At 33.1% G+C, this 22,984-nt stretch overlaps 2 protein-coding genes across 14 annotated transcripts in view; one reads left to right on the top strand and one right to left on the bottom strand.

Moving 5' to 3' along the window:
- Window positions 1-9,459: 9,459 nt before the first annotated feature.
- LOC123218322 (putative disease resistance RPP13-like protein 1) overlaps window positions 9,460-22,984 on the top strand; it is a 137,898-nt gene continuing 124,373 nt past the window's right edge. For 6 of the 12 annotated variants that reach the window (XM_044639731.1, XM_044639732.1, XM_044639730.1 and 3 more), the window contains exon 1: window positions 9,460-11,024. In XM_044639731.1, the coding sequence (XP_044495666.1) occupies window positions 9,614-11,024 (1,411 nt within the window). In that variant the 5' untranslated portion in view covers window positions 9,460-9,613. Of the gene's footprint in view, window positions 13,777-13,865; window positions 14,181-14,436; window positions 14,536-14,609; window positions 14,806-15,156; window positions 15,484-22,984 lie in introns of those variants that run through there. The other 6 variants (XM_044639724.1, XM_044639723.1, XM_044639725.1 and 3 more) reach the window with 6 other exon arrangements.
- Window positions 17,499-22,984, bottom strand: part of LOC123218328 (pentatricopeptide repeat-containing protein At1g30610, chloroplastic-like) — a 147,603-nt gene continuing 142,117 nt past the window's right edge. The window contains exons 6-9 of one of the 2 annotated variants that reach the window (XM_044639748.1): window positions 19,594-19,684; window positions 19,358-19,515; window positions 18,299-18,538; window positions 17,499-17,981 (exon numbers count right to left, since the gene is read on the bottom strand). In XM_044639748.1, coding sequence (XP_044495683.1) covers window positions 17,898-17,981; window positions 18,299-18,538; window positions 19,358-19,515; window positions 19,594-19,684 — 573 coding nt within the window. In that variant the 3' untranslated portion in view covers window positions 17,499-17,897. Of the gene's footprint in view, window positions 17,982-18,298; window positions 18,731-19,357; window positions 19,516-19,593; window positions 19,685-22,984 lie in introns of both variants that reach the window. The other variant, XM_044639747.1, reaches the window with a different exon arrangement.

Genomic DNA, 22,984 nt, shown 5'->3' with positions numbered 1-22,984 from the left:
TAAGTAACAGAGTATATGTTTGATTCCGTTCCAGTGACGACGGATTGGTGCAGAGCTAAATCGGGCCAATAAATTAACTACAAAGGATATATCCGGTCTCGTGCATTGGGCCAAATATAATAAGGCTCCAATGGCATTAAGATATGGTACTTCAGGACCAAGTATCTTTTCATCTTCTTCTTTAGGACGAAACGGGTCCTTTTTTGGATCAAGAGACTGAACAACCATTGGGGTGCTTAAAGGATAAGTCTTATCCATATTAAAGCGTTTTAATAATTTTTCAATATACGCTGATTGATGGATAAGTATTCCATTTGAATTGTGCTCGATCTGCAGGCCGAGACAATATCTTGTTTTCCCCAAATCCTTCATTTCAAATTCTTTTTTCAGATATTCAACAGTTTTTGAGAGCTCTTCAGGAGTCCCAATTAAATTCATGTCATCAACATAAATTGCTATAATAGCAAATCCCGATTTTGAGCTTTTGATAAAGACACATAGACATATAGGGTCATTCATATAGCCCTCTTTTTTCAAATATTCACTGAGGTGATTGTACCACATACGTTCAGATTGTTTTAATCTGTACAATGATCGTTGTAATTTAATTGAGTACAAGCCTCTTGAATTGACCCTTTTTGCTTCAGACAATTTGTATCCTTTAGGGAGTTTCATATAAATTTCAGTGTCTAAATTTCCATACAAATAAGCAGTAACTACGTCCATTAGAAGCATATCCAATCCTTCAGAGATTGTTAAACTGATTAAATACCTGAATGTGATTATATCCATTACAGGTGCATATGTTTCATCAAAGTCTATACCGGGCCTTTGGGAAAAGCCTTAGGCTACAAGCCTGACTTTATATCTAGCAATTTCATTTTTCTCATTTCTTTTTCTCACAAATACCCATTTATATCCAACGGGTTGTACGTCTTGAGGTGTTGGAACTACAGGCCCAAACACTTGACGTTTTGCTAGGGAAGCTAATTCTGTTTGAATTGCTTTTTCCCATTTAGGCCAATCATGTCTTTGTTTGCACTCAGCCACAGTACGTGGTTCAAAATCATCATCATTCAAAATTTCAGTAGCTACTGCAAATGAGAATATATCATCAATTATAATGGTTTCACGATTCCACATTTCTCGTGTATGAGCATAATTTAAAGATATTTCAATATTCTCATTTTCCTGTTCTTTAGGATTTTGTACCACTTCAGGGGTTTGTGCCACTTCAGGGACTTGTGCCACTTCAGGGGCTTGAGTCTCTTTAGGGACCATAACCTCTTCTGGAGGAATATTTATTTGATTATTTGCCTTTCTTTTTCGAGGAACAGTGTCCTTCGATCCAACAGGTCTACCACGCTTCTGGCATGAGGTAGATGAATCAGTCACGGCTCGAATAGACTGTTCAGCAGTCATATTGATTCTTGCTGGTGTATTAGCAGTTGGAATATGTGATCTTGTCACTTTTGCCATATCAACAAATGCATCAGGCATTTGGTTAGCAATAATTTGTAATCGTACTATCCTTTGCACTTCAGTTTCACTTTGGGATGTGCGAGGATCTAAATGAGACATGGTAGGTATATACCAAGTAAGTTCATGCCTAACTTTAGGAGGCATTTTCTTTTCCCCTAAAGACGGGAAAGTTGTCTCATCAAAGTGACAATCTGTAAATCGTGCAGTAAAAAGATCACCTCTTAATGGTTCCAGGTACCTGATAATGGATGGTGAATTATATCCAACATATATTCCCAAACGACGTTGGGGTCCCATTTTTGTGTGTTGAGGGGATGCAATAGGGACATATACAACACACCCAAATATTCTCAAATGAGATACATTAGGTTGGAAACCAAGAACCAATTGTAGGGGAGAATATTGATGATAAGAAGAAGGTCGCAAGCAAATTAACGCTGCAGCATGTAATATAGCATGTCCCCACATAGAAGTAGGTAATTGACTTTTCAATAATAAAGTGTGTGCAATTACCTGGAGTCGTTTGATAAGAGACTCAACTAATCCATTCTGTGTATGGACATGCGGGACTGGATGTTCAACCTCAATCCCCATTGACATGCAATAATCATCAAATATTTTGGATGTAAATTCACCAGCATTATCTAGCCGTATTGACTTGACTGAATAATCTGCGAAATGTGCTTTTAATTTGATAATTTGTGCTAACAGTTTAACAAATACAATATTTTAAGTAGGCAATAAACAAACATGAGACCATCCTGCAGATGCATCAATTAAGACCATAAAATAACGAAATGGCCCACTTGGTGGATGAATGGGTCCACATATATCCCCTTGAATCCTTTGCAGGAATGATGGGGATTCACCTCCAATTTTGGAGGGAGATGGTCTTATTACTAATTTGCCTTGAGAACAGGCGGTGCAAAATTGTTTACTGGACAATAAAATTTTATGATTTTGTAATGTATGTCCATGTGAATTTTCAATAATCCTACGCATCATTGTAGATCCTGGGTGGCCTAAACGATCATGCCAAAACATAAATGCTTTTGGATCAACGAACTTTTGGTTCGATACTACGTAGGTTTCAATTGCCTTTATGATTGTACAATATAATCCAGATGATAAAGCAGGCAATTTTTCTAGTATAAGCCTTCTTCCGGAGGCATTACTAGTTATACAGATGAATTCTACACGATTTTCACTCATGGTTTCAAGATGATAACCATTTTTTCTTATATCTTTAAAACTCAATAGATTTCTTCTGGATCTACTTTAATATAATGCATCATTGATGCTTAATTTGGTCCCATTATTTAACATAATTGTGGCTTTTCTGGAGCCTTCTATCAGATCAATTGATCCTGATATGGTAGTTACTTTAGCTTCGATTAATGCTAAAGATAAGAAAAATTTCTTTTTCTTAAGAATTGTGTGCGTTCACTTCAGGGAACGATGTAGAACAAGAAAATATTAATTCAGAATTTCTTTTCTGATATTGCTACTACAGGATCAAAAATAAAATGTGAGGAATATTTTACTTAGGAAAAGATTCTGAATATTACAGAGTTATACTAAATATAGAGTCATTGTATTCATATTTCGGCTTGCAATCCTTCAGGGATATGATGCCAAAATATAATAGTCTTGTATTTGTCCTTCTGGGATATTTTATTTAGTTAGTTTTTCAAGACTCACAAATTCTAGGAACTTCAGGTTCAATTATTGTTATATTTACAAAACTTCTGGTTTTGTAGACAATATATATGAGTTAATCTTTGAAACTTCAGATTCAAATATTATCTTATATTTACAAAATAGCTGATTTTGTAGGAGAATTATTGGGATTAATTTTGGAAGCTTCAGGTCCATATATTATCTCATATTTACAAAACTCCTGGTTTTGTAATTAGTATTCAGAATCTTATAATACGTATTCTGATTATGTTTTGGACTTCAAGTCCATATTTTTCACACTTTATGCAAACTTCAGGTTGCAAAGGTGATATCATTATAAAGATTTTGATGAAACTTGGGACTTCCGGCCCATATATATGTATTTTCATGATTTTATAAACTTCAGGTTGCAAATCGTAAAACTTGGGACTTCGGGCCCATATATATATTTTCATGATTTTACAAGCTTCAGGTTGTAAATCGTAAAACTCGGGACTTTGGGCTCATACATATGATTTTCTCACGATTTTACAAGCTTCAGGTTGTAAATCGGATATAAATAAAAATAACTATTCAAATAAATAAATGTGCGAATAAATAAATATTCAAATAAATGGAATACAATAAAAATAAACATTTAAATAATATCAGGACTTCCAGTCCAGATTCTTGGTTTTGTAAACTTCAGGTTACAAGTAATATTTATGACTTTAGGTCACAAATTTATAATTTCGTAAACTTCGGGTTACGAATGATATTCAGGATTTCAGATCCAGATTTATGATATTCAGGACTACAGGTCCAGATTCATAATTTTGTAAACTTCAAGTTACAAATAGAATTCACAACTTCAGGTTCAGATTTATGATATTCCAGACTTCAGGTCTAGATTCAAGAGTTTCAGGACTTCAGGTTCAGATTTATAATTTTGCAAACTTCAGGTTGCAAATATTGTACAATTATAAGAGAAAAATTATAACAGAAATTAAAAGTCAATTGGGACATCACAACTGGGATATCCATATTTATAATATTTAAGCAGCATAACGACATAATAATAAGATATTATATACCTGCTCTGATCGTGCTGATAACGTGTTATAAATTTAATAAAAAGATAAATAATTAAAGAAGAATTGAGAAGGAGAGAAAGCAACTGAGAGAATTTTATTTCATATCTGGATGAAGATAAGAAAAAGAAGAATAAATCTGAAGTGAGGAGAGGGGGGCTATTTATAGACATTTGGCTGCCCCATTAGTCAAAGAAAATGGCTAAAATTACAGTCAAAATTCCAAGCCAATTTTCCAAGCAAATTAATGCATTCCTATGCTTTTGTCAACATTTACCGCATGTGGTGGAAAATCCACCAGATATGTAACATATTTAAGTCCCATTAGGACCTAATAAATCATAAAAAAGCATAGACATAGTTTTATTTCATTATAAAAATATATAAATAAAATTCAAATAATTTTATTGTATTTTATTTTTTCAATGAATTTCATGTCACTGTTACCTGCCTTCTCTAACATGATTTTATAATAGGTCAAAAGATTTATTCCTACTCAAGGTATTGTTTATTCTTAGACTCTTATTCGTAAAATTTTAAAAACCCCAATACTTACCATTCTATTAAAATTTTTAGTCAGGGTTAAGGGTAAAAATGTTATTTAGTTAAAAATATTTAAAAAACTAAAATTTTATCATATTTCCCATTTAGTTTAAAAATCTAACAATTTCCTTTATCCAAAGTTTGAAAAAGTATTCATTTCCCCCATAAACCTTGCATTTTTTTTAGTGTCTTCTCTGGCAACCGGAGTTGGCCTTCCCACCCATCTTTCGTCAATAGCCGAAGAAGAAGGAAGGGCGATAGATCCACAGATCTTGTCGATGATGAACTGAGCATAATCCAATCATCGTCCGAGAGTGACAAAGTGAGACATTGATGGAAGCGATCAAATTGTCCATTGATGGAAGATGGGTGGAAAGGCACACTTCGATCTTTGGAGAAGCATTGGAAAAAATGCAAACCCTAGGGGGTTCAAACTTTGGCTGAGGAAAAATTTCTAGATTTTTAAATTAAGGGGGGGATATGAAAAATTTTAGTTTTTTCAATATTTTTACCCTTAACCCTAGTTGAGAATTTTAATAAAAAATCAGTGTGTGAGTTTTTAAAATTTTATGGATAGGAATTTGAGAATACACTAAACTTTGGGTGGGAGTAAGTCTTTTGGCCTCTATAATAAGAATTGATTTGCAAATAATTATAAGGTAAGTTGTCACATTGTATATTGAAGGTAGGCATGATCAATTCGCCAAAGACATCTCTCTCATTTATATGGTTTACCCATGTTGGTGTTGACTTCTTGTTAGGAGCTCAAGTTCAAGCCGATCTAAGCTTAAATTTGAGTTAGTATGAGTTCAACTTAGCTTAAAACTCAGCAATTTTTTTTTTGAACCAATTCAAGTTTAGCTCAACTTGAGAGGAGTTGAATTTTAGTTTGGTTCACATTATCAAATCAAGCCAAAATCGACTAAAACAATATTATTTTGATACACATTAGTCAAAAAGATATTGTTATAATAAATACAAATTAAAATGATGTTGTTATAATAGATAGATATAAATCAAAATGATGTTGTTTTAGTATATTTGAATCAAATTTTTTGAGATTCGTGAGCTTAGTTTGTTGAACACTACACAAACTCGAGCTTGACAATAGAAAACCTTTAGGCTCAAACTCACCTAAGTTAAGTTTATTTCAGACTTTTTCAAGTTTAAGCTAGCTCGATTCGAATACACCTTTATTTCTCAACAGTAATATTTTACATAAAAACAATTTAATATGTTATTAAGTGATAGAGTAATTCTTTTCTTTTAATTAGGTCAATGCTCATACAAAGAATTTTGAATTTGGGGCACAATTATGCAAGTGTCTATTTTACTATTACTTTTTCTCTGTCATTACATTTTTTTTATTTAATTTAATTTATTTTCATTTCTAGTGTGAAGAATCTTTTGGAAGGATAGTTTAAAATATCATAATACATATTAATAATAAAAAATATTATAATTTGATAATACGATTGTAATTAAAGATCTGGTTCTCTTAACTTAGTCAATAATCAATACAACAAGTCTTTCATTAGTTGAGATATTCTGATAGTAATTATATGAAGTTTATTCTTAATCACAATTATGATCCTTAAGAAAAAGGGACACTATTGAAAAAGAAGGGTAAACTCTAAGAGAAAACTTATTCCTTTTTCTCTAAGGCCAAATGACTTATTCACATCCAAGGTTTATTCTTTTTCCAAATTCTTACTTACTAACTTTCAAAAAGTGAACTCCAAGAGTTCGTAAAACCAGTTGAGTATTAAAACTTACAAGATGAAGGTTTGGGTTTGAGTCTCTACAACACTTGTGAAATTTTGATTTATCTAGTATAATAATTATGGGTTCGATCACTATATCCTAGGTTTACCAATCCAACAAAGACGGGCAAAGTCCCAGGTTAACAAAAAAATTTTTCAAAAACTGAAATACCTATCCGTTAATCGATAAAGTTAACAAAATTCGTTAGTTTTAAAATTTTGTCTTATTTCCCCCCTAAACTTTAAAAACTAACAACTCCCCCTAAAAAAACCTAATTGTTTTCAGGTTTGAAAACCTACAATTTTCCCCTCAAGAGCTATTGTTTCCTATTTGTAGTTTTGCAATTTTACAACTAACCCCCTTTTCTTTTTTTCTTCTTTGCGTCACCCCATAGCCTTCTAGAATTTTCAGTTTTCCCTCGATCTAGTTCAGTTTCCTTATCGTTTTTTGGCGACCTCCATCTCTAGTGTCCTTCTCTACCTGAGATTCAGCCAACGTCAACCTATCTTTCTATCTAGCGCTCGAGCTCCCTTCCAAAGCCTTCATGATATGACTTCCTACTATCTTGTCATTGTTGTGTCTTTTATCTCTCCAATTTTGTGCCATGCTTTCCTCTTGGTTCTCGCACAACGTTTGACTCTCTTTGCTGGCGCAAGCATCTATCTTGGTGGTTCAAGTTTTTGGTCTCTCTTCGACACTAATTGATTAGATTGATTGATGGTCCCCATTCAAAATCTCAAGATCTTTTTAAATTAAAAATGATTCTTTTTTGTCTAGAGATGAAGATGGCGATAGGAAACACAATCGAATGGAGTTAGGCAAAGGAAAAGAAAGGCCATAGCCGAATTCCAGTCACTAGAGAAAAGTAAGTTGAAAATGAAACCCTAAGGGGAAAATGTGATTTTTCAAAACTTAATCCTAAGGGAAATTATTGGTTTTTCTAAACCATGGAGGAAATGAGATAAATTTTTATTATTTTAATATATTAATTAAATGACTATTTTGCCCGTAGAGCTAATTGATTCAATTAATTTTAACAATCCACAGGTGAGAGTTTGAGTTTTTAATACTTAACGAATACTTATTTGGGAATTTAACAAACCTTGGGTGGGAATAAATCGTTTGACCCCTTCTCTAATTATGTAATACAATTATCTGTTTAAAAGAGAATTTTTACAATAAATATTTAAATCATATAATCATATGTTAACATATCACTTTATATATACACTTTAATTACCACTAGAAATGTAAATAAAGTATAAGTTTCAAACCTTATTTTTTATTTTCTAACTTTAAATGCGGGACTAATTAATAAATATATAAACTAAATGTTTAAATTAGATTTTTGAGAGTTTTGGAATTTTACTATAATTTTTTAGTTAAAGAACATGAATAAACTATTTGATAAAAAAAACAAAAGATTAAGATTAAGATGAAGATGAAGATCCAGTTTTGGAGTCATAGGCCATGTGGTTGTGGAGTCCACATGGCAATGATATGTATTAATGGAAACCGTGTGGACTCCACAATCACATAGCGTGTGGACTCCAAAAGTGGGTCTTCATCTTCCTTTTAATCTTAATCTTTTGTTTTTGGCCACAAGACTTATTTCCACCTAAGGTATAATTAAAATTCAAAGTGACTTTTATTAACTTTAGAAAACTCAAATATTTACTCATCCATTAATTTTGGTTGTTATAGTCAGGGATAAAATCATCATTTAGGGATTTTTATTTTCACCCTTAATTTTGGTGGATGAAATTAGCGCTAAAATGTTCATTCCAAAACAAAACTAAAATCATCCCTAAATATAAATGTTAAATTTTGTTGGATGAAATTAAAGTTTCATCCCCTAAATGATCAATTTGGGACAATATTGAAATCATAATAAAATCATTTATTTACCATTTTGGAATAAAACTAAAATCGCTACTAAAAATATTATTCTGGGATGAAACTAAAAATGTCTTTAAAAAGAAAATTTAAGTAAAATTATCATTCTGAGACAAAAATAAAATTATCCATAAAATTATCATTTTAAGACAAAACTAAAAATGTCTTTAAAAATGAATTCTAAGTTTTTGGGGACAAAATTAAAATTTTGTTTTCTAAAATTATCATTTTGAGACAGAAAAGAAATCTCTCTAAAATAATCATTTTGGGATGAAATTAAAATTGTCACCAAAAGTAAATTTTAAGTTTTTTAGGACAAAACCCTAAAATTATAATACAAGATGAAACTAAAAATATCTCTAAAAATTGAATCCTAAGTTTTGGGGATGAAATTAAAATTTTGTCTACTAAAATTATCATTCTGGGATGAAATTAAAATTGTTTCTAAAAATAAATCATACATTGTGGGACAAAAATAAAATTGTCCATAAAATTATCATTTTAGAATGAAACTAAAAATGTTCTTAAAAATAAAATTTAAGTTTAACCCTAAAATAATTATTTTGGGATAAAATAAAAATTTTATCTCTAAAAGTAAAATTATAAGATAAAATTAAAATCATCTCTAAATATTTTGTCTTTAAATTAAATATTTGATGTAGTGTGCTTTAGTGTTGAAAATAAGATGATGCAATGAATATGTTATTTTATTTATAAAAATACTTAATTATATCCGTTGGAGAAAGAATTGATCACAAAATAATGAAAATGATATTCGATATTTATAGAGGAATAGAGTAAAAATAAAATAAAATAATAAGGGAGGTAATCCTAATTTGTCTAGTAAAGTTCTAAAAAACAAAAGATTGAGATTGAGATTAAAATCGAGTTAGCAGACTTTTTTTTATTTGGTGGGTGGAGTTATGAATTTGAGAAAGATATTAGATATCATTTATCTATGAGAAAAGATGAATAATTAAATATCTCGTGTGCTCTTCACACGGCAATGAAATGTGTTCTCCTACCAAACTTGTTGAAAATAAATTTAATTATTTGACTGGTTCCCACACGTTCAGTTTTTCAGCTCTACTAGATAAAAGTAACCAATTTCTCTTGGCTAATTGCGCTCATATTCATCTGTAACTCTCTTGTTCTAATAATCCTAATTCCTTTCTTCCATGGAATTTTTGGTTGAGCCCCTTGTCTCTCAACTCTTCAAGCGGTTGTTTGATATATTGGGGTCTGATGAGTTGCGGGGATTTGCCAGGCAACTTGTTGGAGGGGTAGATTCAGAGCTAGATGAGCTCAATACAAAGTTGGAAATGATTAATAAAGCTCTGCTTGACCGTGCAGAAGACATACAACTGATGGATCCGGCCTTAAAAAAGTGGCTTGTCAATCTTCAACACTGGGCTTATGATGCAGAAGACCTGCTGGATGAGTTTGCCTATGAAGCTTTGAGACGCAGACTCAAGGTAGAACAGCAGGCAAGCTCTAGCAACGGATCGAGGTTCCTCTGCGCTAATTTTCCTGGCCCCTTGTTCAATGTTAAAATTGGCTCCAAGATCAAAAAGATCAATAATCGGTTGGAACAACTCCACCAGCAAAGATTATTGATGAAAGACCTTCCTGTAGTAACTTCAAGTAATATCACACCGCAAAGACCAAAGGAAACTTCAAGCGTGGCACCTGAAAAATTTGTTTATGGCAGAGCTGAAGATAAAGCCAAACTAGTTGCGATGGTGAAAAGCGATCCACCTTGTGGTAACAACTTTCGAGTGATAGCCATAGTCGGCATGGGAGGGATTGGCAAGACTACAATTGCTCGAGACGTGTACAATCACAAGGAACCGGAAGGCTTCCAGTTTGAGGAAAAGGCTTGGGTCTGTGTTTCAACCAATTTCGATATTTTAACTATCTCAGAGAGTCTCCTTCAGTCATTAAAAGACTCCACGTCCTCCACTCCAAGTGATTTAAATAGAGTGCAAGTTGAACTGCAAAAGGCAGTAAGTGGGAAGAAATTCTTGATTGTATTAGACGATGTTTGGGAGGTGAAGAAATACAGCGACTGGGAAGAGCTAACGTCTCCTTTCAAAGTTGGTGCACCCGGAAGCACGATGATCGTCACAACACGCAATGAAAGTGTTGCGAAAACAATAAGATGCTCGGATAGTACTTATCATTTACCGCTTTTATCCAATGAAGCTTGTAAATCCTTGTTTCAGGAGCATGCACTTGCACCTGGTACAGCTGCTGATACGGATCAAATTACAGAGACAATTTATGAAAAGGTCGTTGAAAGGTGTAGTGGCCTGCCTCTGGCAGTAAAGACCCTCGGTGGTCTCCTATTCTTTGAGTCGACTGATACTTGGGAAAAATTACTGGACAGCAAAATATGGAATTCATATGAAAATGATGTTCTTCCTGTATTAAAGTTAAGTTATCTTTATCTCCCTGCTCATTTAAAAAGATGTTTTGCTTACTGTGCGATTTTTCCCGAAGACTATGAGTTTAAGGAGGAGGAACTTGTACTTTTGTGGATGGCAGAAGGTATCGTTCAACCAACTGATAAGCAACTGGATAAGACAGGTCAATATTTTCGTGATTTATGTTCAAGGTCATTTTTTCAAAAATCAAGTAATTATGATTCTACATATGTAATGCATGATCTTGTTCATAATCTAGCTGAATCTGTTTCTAAAGAATTCAATTTACATTCCAAGCAAGCCCTTATCAGGCTACCGGAATGTATTGAAAGGATTCGCCATTTTTCTTATATTCCTTGTCGAAGAGAGGGAGAAGAGAGATTTAGAGGCTTGGAGAAACTTAGGAGTCTAAGAACATTCTTGCCATTATTCAGGAGGTCTTCCTTTTATGGTGAACGATTTATAAGTGCTAAGGTTATTTTTTATTTGTTGCCAAAATTAAAGAAGTTGAGAGTATTGTCTTTTGATTGGTACAACATCACTCACTTACCTGATTCAATTGGAGATTTGATGCATCTAAGGTATCTAAACTTTTCTCACACTGGGATTAAATGTTTGCCTGAATCAACATGCTCTTTATTGAACTTGCAAACTTTGCTATTAAAACATTGTTCTTGTCTCAAGAAGTTACCTTCTAACATGAGATATTTGACCAATTTATATCATCTTGATATAAGTGGTCGGAATTCATTGAAAGAAATGCCATCCGGAATGAAGGAATTGAAAAATCTCCGAATGTTATCTGATTTTATAGTGGGCAAAGAATCGAGTTCCAATTTAGAAGATTTGAAGAGCTTAAATTTTCTTAAAGGTGAGCTTTGCATTTCAAAATTAGAGAATGCAAAGCAAATAGGTGGATTTATATTAAACAACAAAAATGATTTAAAAGTGTTGTCATTAGAGTGGGAGTCTCAATTTGGTGTCCCACGAGAAGAGGGAGAAGAAAAATATGTTCTTGAGATGTTGAAACCTCATAGCCATCTAGAAGAACTAACAATTAGATCCTATGGTGGTTTAGAATTTTCATCTTGGTTAAGCATTTCATCATCACTCTCTAAATTGATGGTCCTCAGCTTAGAAAATTGTAAAAATTGCACAAGCTTGCCTTCTCAAAGCCTATTAAGCTCACTTAAAGAGTTAAACATCATAGGGATGCCAAAATTGGAAAGAATAGACATGCAAAGTCCTTTCAATTCATTAGAGATTCTTTGTTTTCAGGATTTGCAAAAATGTCGATATTGGGACACAAAAGGGGAAAATGAGAAGGTTGAGAGATTTCCTAAACTTCGTGAGGTTTCAATTATTAAATGTCCTGAACTTACCGTAGAATTGCATGATCGTCTTCCTTCACTAGAAAAACTTGTGATTGAGAAGTGTGCAAAGTTTATGGTTTCATTCTCAAGTTTTCCAAAGCTCGCTAGTTTCAGAATCAATGAGTGTAAGGAAGTGGTGCCTACTAGTAGTTCTACTGATGAGATCATATCCTTCAAGTCTGAATTTCTTCAAAATATTGCAGATTTAGAGGATGAAAATTGGTTGAGTCAAAATTTCAATTGTGTAGAGAAGCCAATAAAATGGAGTCATAGCCTCACCTATGTTAAAAGCTTAAGTATAAAAAGTTGTAGTATTTCATTTCTAAACACCATCTTCCTTCCTAATTTGAGTGATCTTGATATTATCAATTGCGAGACTCTAAAATCTTTGCCGAAAAGATTGAAGCAAAACAACATAGAAAGGTTGGCAATTTGGCAATGTGATTCTTTATTATTCATTGCCAGAAACACTCTGCCTTGGTCACTAAAACAGCTGGAGATATCAAGTTGTAAGAAATTACAACATTTGGAAGGTATCAGTTCTACTCTTCTTGAGTCCTTAGAGATTAGAAGTCGTGAATCTCTCACGCATCTATCATCACAAGGATTGCTGCCTAACACACTCAAACAACTGGACATTTATGATTGTATAAATCTCACAACATTATCGTCAAGAAGCAGGTGCCAACTTAAAAAACTTGAATCCCTCTATATTGGGAAATGTCCGAGGTTGAAGTCAATAGAAGAGGCATTTCACAGTACATCATGTCTTAAAAGTATGTTTTTTCTTTATCAAAATCTTGATTTGTTCGGCATACAGAATCTTACTAGTCTTCAAGATTTAGACATAATAAATAGTTCGATGTCATTGCCAATTGAAGGGATTCCAACTAGCCTAACCTATCTTCATATCATTGGAGATGTCGAAATGAGTAAGGCACTAATTAAATGGGGATTGCACAAACTCACCACTCTTAAAACACTTCGGATAAGTGGATTTGAAGATCTGGAGTTGATTCTATCAGAGGAACAACGAATGCCTCTTTCTCTTCAAGATTTGACCATTTCTAATTTGGCACCATTTAGATCAATTTCAGACTTGGGCACACTCACCTCTCTTAAGAGATTGGAAATTCAAAATTCAAATGTCAACTCAATTCCAGACCTAGGAAGCCTTGTATCACTTAAAAGCTTCAGTATTAGCAATTGCCCAAAGATCAAATCAATTCCAGGTTTTGGAAGCCACTACACCCTTGAAGATTTGTGGATTCTCGATTGCCCAAAGCTCAAATCAGTTCCATGCCTGAGAAATCTTACTTCTCTTCAAACCTTGGATATTTTCAATTGCCCAAAGCTCAAATCCCTCACAAGCCTGCCACCCTCACTTCTAGAATTAGATATTAGCAGATGTCCATTGATAAAAAAACATTGGAGGAGAGGTAAAGGGAAGTATTGCTCAAAGATTGCTCACATCCCTAGAGTTGAAATTGATGAAAAATTGGTCTTCAATTCAAAGGAGGGAGAATTGAAGACCAATTTAAGGTGTGTGATTTTATCCATAGCTTTTTATATTGACAATGTATTTTATATCCTGTGTCTTAAGTTAAGTTACTCTTATTTTAACTTGCCAGATGATCATCATCACATCGAGGAGACAACCACAGTGGGCAGGTAGTTTGAGCATGTTGTATTTATTAAAAAATTAACTTCAATAATAATGATTTGAATACATATAATGTGTAATTATGGATATAAATCCAAATAGATAAGATTATGTTTAGTCTCTTGGAACAAGTGCTGTGCCTGAATTTTATGTTTTCTATAGCAGGAAGCAAGTGAAGCGCTGATTGAATTCAAAGTTGGAGGAGTAGTCTATTAGGATACTAAATGTTTGCTCATGTTTTTACCTTAAAAGGATTTTTCAGCTTTTTTTGGTGCACAAAAAGGTAATTGAAGAAAGTTCTCAATTCAAATTCCAATATTTGCAATTATTGAAACATATATCTGCTAAAGTTCCTTCATAAACTATATATATATATATATATATATATATATAGAGAGAGAGAGAGAGAGAGAGAGAGAGGCAGATTCAATTTTTGATTTGAAATTTTGCATCAATCTTTATTTTCTCTTACGTAAATAATATAATACACGTCCATAGCACCTTGGTTTTAAAAAATTCCTTTTTTAAATTCCTTTAAGGTAAAAAAGTAATTGAGATGGAGAAACAATTGGAGGCAGAAGTTCGCTCATGTTTTTACCTCGAAGGATTTTTCAGTTTTTTTTTTTCTGCATAAAAAGGTAATTGAAGAAAGTTTTCAATTCAAATTCCAATATTTTGCAATTATTAATCTTTCAAAATCTTTGGTTACCAGATTTGGGTTTCTTTTAGGTCCATTTTGTCGTTGGGGTGGATTGAAAGTGATTATGGTTCAAAAATTCCAAAATTTCAGAGAGGGCTTCCTGGATATGTAAATCTTATTGTCACACCATTGCACCATAATCGTATTGTGATGATAGCAGGAATTTGAAGGCTGAAAAATTGTGGCAACAGAGCGGCATATGTAGGCTGTAAGAATTTGACAAGCTATGAACTTTTGTTGTTCACATCTTGTTTTGATGTGCACACAATTATTATTCTACATGTGTGGACATGATTGCATTTTGTGTGATCATCTGGATGTTGATTTTCCATTTACGTGCAACTTTCATCTTCTTTATCTTTATTCAAAATTGTTATTTGTTGTCTAAGTGTATTGTTGAAATTATATACAAGCATTCATTTGAGTTCTTCTTGACCTAAATATGCAACTTGTCTCCTACTTAAATTTGAGTGAGTTTTTTTTGTGCTTAGGTCATTTGTTATTTTGGGTAACTTGTTTTGCGTTTTTGTTCTCTAATTTTCTACTCTTTCTCTTGCAGGTTTGTTAGGTTGTTCATATCGTGAGATACAACTTTATGGTTGGTACTTGAAGGAAATTCAAAACCAAAAAATAAAAGGATTTCAACTTAAAGTTCAAGAAGAGCTTGAATAACTTGAACGAGATATTCAATGTACTTCAAACATGGGTATTAGCTTCTGAAAGTAAGTGAGTTTAAAAAGTAATTTAGTAAGAAGAAAGTTTTCCATTATGTGTTTAATTTTAACTTTGTAACTGACAATTGAGTTTTAGCTTAGTGATTTGATTTGAGCCGGACATGGTCCCATGGATGTAGGCTAAGATATATCTTAGCTGAACCATGTAAAAATCCTTCTGTCTTCTTTACTTTCTGCACTTAATTTGTGTTTTCATGACTTTGTTTGAGAGTGAAGTGAGAGACAAATTTCCGTTAATCAATCTAAGCCGAGCAACCAAAACCATATCACAGAATTCCATAGGCACCACAACAGAAGCAGTTTTTGTATCCAAAGAAAATTGATCTGTTCATATCATCCCCTTCAAATAATCAATCTAACTTAATTTTTTGAAAAAAAAAAATCTAGTAGAGATGCAAGAATTAAACAAAATTTGTAGAACTATGACCATCAGAAACTTCAAGGTCTAGTGTATCAATAACTAGAATGAGTTTACATGAAGTATTCATAAAAGGTTATGCTCTGCATTCAGATCACACTTCAGCTATTGAGAACCTTCCCTTTGCAAAAAAAAATTAGGAAGGCACAGGAGAAGAAAGTGTTTAAGTTTACAAAATAGTCCCAATCTGACCAATCGACAACTAAAGATTTCATTTTTCACAAGAACATACAACTCAGACAACATGATTTACAGAAAAGAAATTGATGCAAGTTAACTCAATTAATCTTCGTAAATGAAGCTAATAAAGCATCTATACTGTGTCACCTGTATTGCAATGTCAAACAAATTCTCATCCCTATACTACACATACATTAAGCAAATTAAGATCATACACCAAGATTGTAATAGACCCACATGACACGATGGTGTAAAACATCTGGCCACATGCATGAATTATGAGGATTCATAATGATTATAAATAGTTGTGAGAACATCTTAAGTGTAGGGGGTGGATTTGATCTAAACTAAATCAAATCTGTGAGTGGCTCGAACTCCGATCAAATCCATAATATCTAACTCGAGCTCAAATTTGAACTCATTTGAATTGATGCATAGTGACACCGGAGTGTTATTGACGAGGTGAACACTCTATCAATGGAAAGGTGAACAATTAATGTTATCAACAAGATAAATAGTATCCAGTTGGCTTGTTATTGAGTCATTACCGTTTTAATGGTGTTGAAAGCATTGAGGCATGACACGCATTGTAACTAGTTCTCCAAATGTGATTCAAGTAAATGTCTTGCAAGCTACGTAGCATGGGAAAGAAACATGGAAACGAAAATACTGAAACTTATTTTCTCAAAATATAGGAAAAAATTTTGGAAAATATAATATAAAAAGGATATATAAGATTTTCTTATAAAAAAAAATACAAACACCAATATTTCTTATAAATAAATACCAAATTTTATTTAAAAAAAATACAACTGCCTATATTTCTTTAAAAAATAGAAAAAATACAATAACTTTTTAGCTACAATAAGGTGTACACTCAACAAACTTGGTGTATTAACCAACAACCAAATAAACAGTATATATCTTAATAAAATTGATTTTTCACGCATTCACCGATAGTTAGAAAAGTTGGAAATAGATAGGAGATGAGTTTAAATACACTGGAGAGGAGGGAGGCTTCATATGCCGGAGAGGAGAGGAAATGAAATCAGAGTTAAAGCTTGAAATTGAAAAGAGTAAACATGAAATTGATTAAAAAACAAAGAAAATAATTTCTTTTCCTAAAATGTGTTTCAAATTTTTTTATTTTTCTCAAAACATTTCGTACCAATTTTGGGGTGCTTTGAAAACTCAGAAATGCACATGGGGTGCATTTTTGTGCTTTCTAACCTGCAAGTGAAGTTAATCCCCATATAAGAGGATCTGGTGATGGTCTCATTGCGGGCATCTTGCAGTCCAATTATGTGGAAGCAAATGACAGAGGATTCTTATTTTGGATGGAAGTTTACTTCTGGTTCAGCTTCTCACTACCAAAAGTTTGTACTTTTCTTGCTTTGATATTATATATCATAATCTAAATGCTTGAAGTTAATTAGTTTTATCTTTTAAGACTTGTCACTCATGAACGAATTAGAGAGTGTGTCAAATCAATATAGTAAATGATCATACACAAAACAAGGTTATGTACAGTAATTACAATATTATTTCAATATCTAAAACTTGTCTCGTTTCAATGAATGTACATGTTAATGAATTATTAAATCACTTGATAAGGTGACATCAATTCATGCTTTATTGTTACATATAAATATATATATATATATATTTCCATGTTTCAGGCACCTGCATTAAGAGTTTGTCTACCTATAATTTTAGGAGCTCTGGTGTGAGTCCTCAAAAATTCTTTACAGGATGATATAAGATTATGCAAAACTGAATTCATTGAATCAATTCCAGTGGTTCGGATACTTGCCTTGTGTATTAAGTGAACAAGAGTATTGTCCTTCAAACCTTGAGAATTTTCCTTGAATAAATTCATCCATGCAATCTTGGAAAACTCTAGTAGATCACTAACTGGATGACTGGTTATACAAGAGCAGAAATGTAGTCTTCTTTCTCGACAAAGATTCAAAACCGCTCTTTGATGAGAGGAGATGGGGGTACCCGGTTCACCTGTGCAAGGTGCTTCCAAGTTGTTTCCAGTAGCTCTACCTGTCAGCAGAAATAACAAGAAACAGTGATTTCATAGCTTCTATGGAGGGCAAAAATGATTTTTAAAAAAACAAAGAAAACTCGCAATCGAGAATAAAGAAATTTTCTGAATTGTATTATAATTACAGAAATCAACAACAACAGATGCCATCAAGACAATTATATCACAAATTTGGAGACATTCGTCTGAATGGCTCTACATGACTTAGTCGAATGGTGTCCAAGTATGGCGTATCGGTCTGTGAAACCCATTGCAGCAGGTATATAAATAAGCACTTGAAATGAAATTAATTTTATGAGAAGAACTCAGACTATACCCTTCCAGCTCTTGAAGCATCCAATTTCTTTCGGACATGGCGTTTTGCATTGAAATGGAATCCATGCTGCAGCATTTTTTTAAATACATGTTCAAGCTCATCCCATCTATTCTCCACAATGCATGCATCTAACATGGTGTTGAGCGTGTAGATATCCGGTACCACTTGACCCCTGTTATCAGTTTCCTGGCTATAATGGCTGCTATCTTCAGACATCTGCTGGAAGAGCTTCTTTGCTTCCTGAAAGAAACCATTTTCCAGATAAGCTTTCAGCATTATGTTGCAAGTAACAAGATTCAGAGAGCAGAAATCCTTCATTTGGTTGAATATCTCAGCAGCATTTTCAATGTTCCCAGAGTCCAAACAAGCTTGAATTAATCCAGTATAAGTTACCACCAAAGGCTTGTTTGCCACCTTACATATCTTCTCTATCTATAGAAGGAATGAACCATGTCAAAAAATAAAATAAAAGTGTCTACATTTCCATTGAAAGGTCAACACATCAACCACATGTTGTAATCTTATTTAGTTGTAATATAATAAACCAGAGAGATATAGTCTTACACATGATAGAAAGATAGAAACCTTAACCATGTACTAAGCATTTTATGTATTAGAAGTAGCAAAACATTTGGGCTTTGCTTAGTGATGATACAGGAATCATAAACTTCGTATCCAGTATTCTGAAGTCCTTTTCATAGTAAAAACTTTTCTGGCAAAGTCAAATTATTGGCTTAGTGGCAAAAAAATCCATGACAAGTAAGAAATCTTATTGGAATAATGGTAAATCCATGTCAAACTTTTGCATGAGAATAGCTGGAATAGTGAAAGAATGACCCGGATCTACCTTGATTACTAATTCATATCTTATGACTTAGGCAGTCTGCCTTTATTACCAACATTTCTTGAGTGTGAGTTCTTTCAACTTTTACCCACTAATCGAATATTATATCCATGAATTCATATTGAAGTTATCAAAGTCAAAAAGCTATATAATGAGACAATAAAAGGCAATAAAGAAAAACGTACAACAAACAGAGTAGCATATGACATATCTACCTGCATTAGTGCTTCTTGGCACCTTCCGGCACTACAAAGACATCTTGCAAGGTCATAATAAAGAGCAGCTGAGCCCACAATTCCTTGTCTTTCCATGTCTTGAACAGCCAAAACAGCCTCATCTATTTTACCTTCTCTCCAAAGAATATTCACAAGAACTGCATATAACGGACAGTCATTTGTGAAAAGAAATTGCACATAACAGCATGCAGAAACAGGTTAGATCGCTGAAATACCTTTATATACTAAAGCATTTGGAATAAAAGACTTCTGCACTTTCTTGAAAAATTCATGCACCAAGTTGTACTTGCCACATGCCAACATCACCTGCTTATGCAAAAATATTGTTGGATATAAATTGTCACATTTTCCTGATGATTGACACAATTGAAATGACTAAAGCTGAAGAAAACCAAGCTAACCTATGATCGGTTCCTCAAATTATGTTACTACTATGAAACAAAACTTCACAAAAAGATTACTTGACAGGTGTAGCAGTTCAGTGGAAACATATTGCATGATTCACAATTAAATACTGTAAGGATTATGACACTTGTCCTCAATCCAATGGTAAGTCTCAATTATAAATATGCTCTTTAGGTTTCAAAAGAGGGGGAGGAAAAATAATAGGGTTTTGTTATTTGACAGCCAATCTTAGCTGATTCAAGGAGGTCTTTGGCGCCTCAAATGACTGAAAAATGGGAAGCCCCAAACTCCTCGAATTCTTCAAATTATTTGGTTTATTTTTGTAATCTTTTGATTAATGAAATAGTTTAGTTTATGATGTTTTTGTGTTTTAATTTTTTGTTTTAGTTGAATATGAGATGGTCCAGCTCTTATAATTAAATATATCATGATCCATGATTATATCACCAAATAATATGCGCCAAGAAACATTATAATAAGAGGTTTGAAGGAAAAAATAACAATAATTGTCCAAGAATTATAGGAAGATTATTACTTGTTATTTGCCCACATTGTTTTGAAACACAATCACATCTCAAACCTAAAATCTCTTTTTCTCTTCTCATTAATGTTCAAAATCCCTAATTCTTTCTTAACTGCAAGGTTGGATACATATTTGTAAATCAGAAAAACTTCATGAATAAAATTCCAACAGAAAATATCAATTTGTGAACATACAAAAGTGAAAGTCTGATAATAAACAAGCATATATTTCAACAAAGACTATATCGCAACACAGCTGAAGTGACGTGAAAGACCTTTTAGCTAGGATAATGAATGTAAGCATGATTCAAAAATTTTGAGCTTTGCTTGCAAGCAAATAATAAACAATGGCTCTAAAATTTTCCTTCCTGTTACATTCTTACATTTTACATCTTGAAAAAAGAAAATTACTCAAATAAGTTATATTGCAATTTTCTAAACAAAAAATGAAGAATGAAGATCATAAAAGGATTTGTATTTCCATGTTGAAAATATAAAAATAAAAAAACACTTAATTACCTGCTTGCATTCACTCCAATGTAACATATACATTAAACTATTACTGGAGCATATAACTGCCTAAATAAATAAGAGATAATAAAACAACAGCAGTTAGAGAGACACTTGAAGACTATTACCTCCATAACGAGTCCATATGTTGAAGCAGAAGGCTTCTGACCTTTTTCTTTTATTTGCTGCAAAACCCAAAATGCTCCTTTCAGCTTTTCCGCTTGACACAAGCATTTAAGACCTTGAAAGACACAAGACATATACATCTCAGAATTATGTTAAAAGTTTTCACATATAGTATACCTGAGTATCCAAATAGAAATACTACAATCTGCATCTCTTTGAATAAGCATTTCAACTATCAAGGCAAAGAACCATCCTTGATAATGCAATCAATAGTCAATGAGGAGGAACAGCAGCAATGACTGATATAATAAACATGCAAGCACTATTTCTATAATATGTCAATTATATCAGCTTAGTTTAGGTCCCCCATAGATTTCTTTTAGGGACAAGTGAGCACAAAACCAATCCCAAACTAGCATTGCAAAAAATTTCCTCGGATATTGATCTCTAATATGCATGGTAAAGTTAACAAGCTTTACTTTTGATGCTTCAAGTCAAGAAAAGTGTAGCAAAGAAAGAACCTTTTCATCCAGCAGTTTTTGAGAAGAGGCTTATCATGTCATAAACTATAATGTTCGAATTATTAATATGCAGGTTTAACAATTACGAAATATTATCACATTCACTTCCTATTTTCATAAAATCAACTCAGTATCTATGTAGAAAAACTTTCAGAATCCAAATTGATTCAGATTTGACATCTGAAGAGTGCAAAATGATTATTTCATCATTGACAAGAAACATATATTATTCTATTGTCTTTCCTTTTTCCTATTATCCAGAGATTCTCCTATCATTCTTATGAGTTCATCAAATAAACTGCTACAACCTTGGTAGTTATGGACCATATGGGATATGATATCACAGGGAATTGAATGTCTGAATCCTTTGTTAAAAACCACTCAACCTAACCCTTCAGATCAGATTGATAATATTATGCAATTGGTATTGTCAAACATTAAAATAATATTATCAGTTGGCAGGTTTAACAATTTCCTAAATAACTGTGATATTTATCTTATACATTCACAAGTTGTGTAGAACAATGCTGACATCAACATGGAAAAAACTTAAGGAAACCAAATTAATTGAGATTTGATCGAGTGAGATCATCATCAATCATGAAGATGGGTCATAAAATAACATGTACAGTTGTTAGAGTCCACTATATCGCCAACAGGATTAGAAATGGCTGTCTAATTATTACTCACCGCATTATAGACAACAATATCAGGTTCCAGTTGTGGGTCCCATCCCTCATGCATTCCAGTTCTGAACTTTTTCTTGGGAAGAGATCGCATGGTATCTATCACATCAAAAAGTTCCCTAACATGCCCAGCCTGTCCCAGAGTGACAGCAATGCTGTGATAAGCCACCAAGTCTAGATATGAGGACATTTGTTGCTGCAAAGAAGAAAAGACTAAATGGGTTGGTAAAGCTTTCATTCTTTGTTACAGAGATTCCTGAGAAGGTGCGCGCCACATACAAACAATTAACAGGCATTACCTGCATTGCATGAAATACATTGAATGCCTCCACAGGTCTCCTTGCCTTTCCAAGTACATTAATTGCAGTCGTTTAAATGAATCTACCAAGAGGAAATATAGTGAAAAAATGTTTTTACAAAATGATCATGAATTTCTGAATTAATTAAAGAGTGTCAGGCAATATACAATGAATATCAGTTAGGACTGATGGTGAAAAATCAAAGAATTGTTCTTAGGCAGAAGTTTCCAACGTGAGATCTAACTTCTTTCAAAATTCTGACAACTTAGCACAGCAAGACCATATAGACCCAAAAACCTGAGTTTATAATGCAGACTAAACCTGTACTTTTAAAATTGAGCAGAAGAAAGAAGATAGGAAAACATCATTACTTGAGCCTGTGGGATTTGCAGCGTTCTCACATCTGCAGCCACTCAATTACTCGTAGAACCCGCCTCCGGTTTCCCAATTTACCCAATATCTGGATAACCCTCAATATAGAATGATCTGAAAATGTGATCCTCGCACTCCGCATCATCTTAGAGAACATTCACTCAG

The sequence above is a fragment of the Mangifera indica genome, chromosome 6 (genome assembly GCF_011075055.1).
Source record: "Mangifera indica cultivar Alphonso chromosome 6, CATAS_Mindica_2.1, whole genome shotgun sequence".
Classification (NCBI taxonomy): Eukaryota; Viridiplantae; Streptophyta; class Magnoliopsida; order Sapindales; family Anacardiaceae; genus Mangifera; species Mangifera indica.
This window is presented reverse-complemented; position numbering and strand designations above follow the sequence as displayed.